Source organism: Ovis aries, chromosome X (genome assembly GCF_016772045.2).
Source record: "Ovis aries strain OAR_USU_Benz2616 breed Rambouillet chromosome X, ARS-UI_Ramb_v3.0, whole genome shotgun sequence".
Lineage (NCBI taxonomy): Eukaryota > Metazoa > Chordata > Mammalia > Artiodactyla > Bovidae > Ovis > Ovis aries.
The window spans coordinates 69,696,551-69,701,217 of record NC_056080.1 but is presented as its reverse complement, the minus strand read 5'-3'; the positions used below and the strand labels follow the sequence as shown (position 1 = coordinate 69,701,217).

Below are 4,667 nucleotides of genomic sequence, written 5' to 3'. Positions count from 1 at the left end.
ACCAGCCTTGATAGTATATTCAAAAGCAGAGATGTTACTTTGCCGACTAAGGTCCGTCTAGTCAAGGCTATGGTTTTTCCGGTAGTCATGTATGGATGTGAGAGTTGGACTGTGAAGAAGTCTGAGCACTGAAGAATTGATGCTTTTGAACTGTGGTGTTGGAGAAGACTATTGAGAGTCCCTTGGACTGCAAGGAGATTCAGCCAGTCCATTGTGAAGGAGATCAGCCCTGGGATTTCTTTGGAAGGAATGATGCTAAAGCTGAAACTCCAGTACTTTGGCCACTTCATGCGCAGAGTTGACTCATTGGAAACGACTTTGATGCTGGGAGGGATTGGGGGCAGGAGGAGAAGGGGACAACTGAGGATGAGATGGCTGGATGGCATCACTGACTCGATGGACGTGAGTCTGAGTGAACTCCAGGAGTTGGTGGTGGACAGGGAAGCCTGGCGTGCTGCGATTCATTGGGTCTCGAAGAGCCGGACACGACTGAGCGACTGAACTGAACTGAACAGGATGCATGGGGCTGGTGCACTGGGATGACCCAGAGAGATGGTATGGGAAGGGAGGTGGGAGGGGGCTTCAGGATTGGGAACTCATGTACACCCGTGGTGGATTCATGTTGATGTATGGCAAAACCAATACAGTATTGTAAAGTAAAATAAAAAATAAAAACTGATTTTAAAAAAAAGGAATACAATCACTTCATTTGTGAAAGGTTTTATTTTTCTTTTCAAAGCCTCTCCATTCCGGTTCAGCTAGTTCAGTCCATCAATTTGCAATCACTTGGGAATATTCACCAAGGTTTATCACCATTATGTTGATTAATGTAAAACTTACCAGTTTTAAAGGAGACTTGGGACAGTGAATAACCTGATGTATGATTTGATTTGGCCAAAGACAATCCCCAAACCCACTCCTTACTAGAACGAAAAATAGGACTTACCTAAAATGGCCACACGGCCCATGCCCAAGGCATGACTATGATTTGTCACAAGAAGAGAAAGTGAGATCTTGAGCAAGGTCATTTCTCAAGAGGCCAGCCATTAGTGGGATACCTGGGTGCTTCCTAAAGCACCTGAATGGTTCAGGGAAAGATAAGAACCCTGGGCCAAGACATTCAGAGCAAGCCAAGGACCTTGCAAGACTGTTACAAGTACCCTCCAATAAAGTTGGCCTTCCCTAAAATCTTACCCTATTATACCTTGTCCATGTCTGTCCATGGTAAAATTCCCAAGAAAACATTGCAGGGAGGGACCCAAGGAACAGAGTAAGGCGGGGGAGCGGGGGTGGGGAGCTAAGATGTTGCAGGCTGCTCTCTGAGTAAGAATTCAACAAACAGCCCAGTGTGGACAGAGTGATGGGAGATTGTATAAGAGATATAAAAAATAAACTCCCAAACTACTGTGGTCATTCAGAAATGTTTGCAACTTTTCACAAGGGCTGTGGCATTACTCCCAGTTCCCTGGCCAAATATTTATTAAAGTAACCAAGGACTGAGCACATGAGGCTGCCTCACATCAGCGCAGCATCCTACTTTCCTTGTGGCTCTAAACTGAGAGGTACTGTCAAAAAAAAAAAATTCTTACACACTCAAAATAGCTACGTTACACAGGAGAGTTGGAATGTGTTCTTGGAGTGGGTATGTTTGTTTGAGTTCAGTGTATGCAGAAAAAGACAAGCCTCCACAGCCATTCATTCACATGCTTCCCTTCTCTGTGACAGGTATGCAGATAGTGGAACTCTTGGACTAAGTCTCTGAATGGTAATGTACATTTATAAAGATTATTTTCCCAACTATTTTGAGGTATTTTATAAATAATGTGCATGTGTCTGCTGAACATATATATATTTAGTAAAATTTTGCTTGTTTTCTCCTGAGACTAATCTTGTGTGTTTACTTATGTGGTATGATTTCTGAGATGTCAGAAAGCTCCCCCCTACCTCTTACCCCAGCCACCCAAAAATATATCTTGGGTTGGCCCACACATAACTTAAAATCCCCACATTGTTCAAACATTTGATTTAGTCATTGAAAACAGCTGTTAAAATCCAAGTGTTACATTGGGAAATTAAAGTAGACATTAGAAATGAAAGACCATATAAAACAGGAAAGAATATGGGGAAGTTGCTTCTATCATAATGCTCAGTTTCAAAATAAGAATGCAAAATAAATACACAGTCTTGATCAGATGCTGTCTTAAGATGTCATGAGGTCAGAGCTAGCATATATGACCCAGCTCATAAATATAAGTCTATAGTAAAAGAAATCCAGCACCGTCGGGCAACTTTTGTTATTATTTATTTCAAATGAGTGCTTTCCACAGTTTCTGACCCTCAGATCACACTCTCTTCACAATGTATCTAATATCTCCCTTTGCTGAGCTCCGGAGGCTCACAGTGACCTCTTGTTAATCAATTTTGTTGGGACACAGATCCCCATTTTCTTGAAAACTCACGGAGCCTGATATCTGACTGTGAGGAGCTTTTAGAAAGATCTCACAAGCACTCACCTACTCTCTCAGCAGCAAACTGCCAAACCAACCTCATTTCCTTAAAAGATGATGGAGGACTTAGCAGCTTCCTATATTGCTCTGAAATCAGAGAATGAAATTCTGCAGGCACAAGTGCAGTGGCTGATGGAGGAAAATAATGCCTTGTAGTCCCTCATTCCAGAACTCCAGAAGCCCCAAGCAGCCAAGGAGGATGAACCACTCCAGGAGACCCAGAGACCCCCAGAGCCCCCTGGATTTTCTAGCAGTCTTGGAACCCCAAGAGCCCCCAGATGTTGAGGAGTCCCAGAAGCCCAGAGAGTCTCAGGACCTCCAAGCCTGGGAGACCTCAGCAGTTCAGGAGCCCCAAAAGTCCTTGGAGTCCCTAGCAGCTCCAGGGTCCCTGGAGCCCCCAGCAACCCAAGATCCCCAAGTACCTCCAATAATCTACAAACTTTCAGGAGCCTGGAGATCCCAAAAGCCCTCGGAGGCCAAGGAGCCTCAGAAGCTCCCAATGGCCCAGGAGGACCATAAACCCTCAGAATTCAAGGAAGCTCAGAAGTCCCCAGATACCCAGAATGCCCCAGCAGGCCAGGAGCCCCAGAAATTAGAGCCCCGGCACTCCCCAAATGCCCAGGAGCTACAGGAGGCACCAAAATGCCGAGATACCTCTAGACACCTGGAATTCTTTGAGTTTCCTGCTCCCCAGGAGCTCCAGGATCCTAAAGATGCCCAGGAATTCCTAGGACTCATAACATCCAAGGAGTCCCTGAACAGTCTAACAGCTACTGAAACAACAACAGCTTCAGAGTTTCCACAGTCTTCCAATGAGTTAGATGCTGAAGCTTTCCTCCTAGAATATTCTTTAGCCTTCAGTAGGGATATCCAGAAGATTCCTGAGTTTCTGGTTCAATTGAAGAGTTCCATGAGAGTCAGAGAGTGCCTGTATCCCACCAAAACAGCTCTGGTAAGCTTTGTTGGCAACTATTTCTTAGGTAAAGAAGAAAAGTGGTTCCAGCCATTAGTAGATATCCAAAGCCCCCTGCTGGAGCAATTTGAAAGTTCCACGCAAGTGCTTCAGGATACTTTTGACAATCCAGAAAACATGGAAGATGCCAACCACCACACCCATAAGCTCTGCCAACGAGAGGACCATGTCCACCAGTATGCAACCCACTTCCACCTCATTATTCAAGAACAAAAATGGGTGAAAGCACTCTCTGCATCCAATTTTAGGAAGGGCTTGCCAGTTCTATCTGAAGTGAACTGTCTCACACAAGCCCAGCTACCAATCTGTCTGATCTGATCACCCAATACATCTCCATAGAAGAGAAGCTAAGTGGTAAACCTGATCCAAGTCCACAAGATGCAAATCCCTCTGAGGAGAGAGCTGGCCTCAAGAGTTTACCAACTGAAAAGCAGCTAGTGCAGGCTTCAAGCTGTCACCAACACCTCAATGAAGCTGAATGAGCCTGTTGCTGTGAAGGCCACTTATGCCTCTACTGTGGATATTCTGGTCATTTCACCAGAGATTTCCCTGTCAAGCCTCATCATGCCCAGCAGGTGGGAAACATCGAGGTCCTGCAGCAAGGGGGAACCCGGGCAGGCCAATCTACAAATATGCATCCCCCTCACTTCCAATATCCATATTTCATACACCATGGTTTACTGTTGAAATCCGACTGGGAAGACGACAGCTCTTTGAGCAAGCTACAGTGGATTCAGGCCCCTACAGAAACAGCATTGACCACTCTGTGGTTCTTCAAGAGAAACTGCCCGTCACAGTAACATCTTTCCTCTGATGTTGGAAACTGTAAATGGCCATACATTGATTAATGGACCCATAACCAAGGAAACACCACCTGTTGAATTTAAAATTGGAAACCGTGTTGAAGAGCTCATTTGACATTATTCATGCACTAAGGTACCCTCTGATTCTTGGAATCCACTGGCTTGAAACACATGATCCTAACATTGAGTGGAGTACCCACACTCTATCTTTTCCATCCCGTTATTGTCACTACAATTGCTTCAGGCACAGGTGGAATAGAAGACATAATGATGAAATAACTGCTGGGTAGATTCTTTGTCTTAGTGACTACTCCAAGAAACCTATCTTCTGTAAACTCAGCTGTCATCAGCATTTGCCGCTCCCAGAATCTTCCACTGAATCTC

At 44.9% G+C, this 4,667-nt stretch overlaps 1 protein-coding gene across 1 annotated transcript; it reads left to right on the top strand.

Annotated features, from left to right (window-relative positions):
- Positions 1-2,561: 2,561 nt before the first annotated feature.
- Positions 2,562-4,280, top strand: RTL3 (retrotransposon Gag like 3). The gene is given in 3 exon segments (XM_015104713.1): positions 2,562-2,760; positions 2,954-3,697; positions 3,700-4,280. Coding segments are annotated over 3 exon segments (1,524 nt in total).
- Positions 4,281-4,667: the final 387 nt, after the last annotated feature.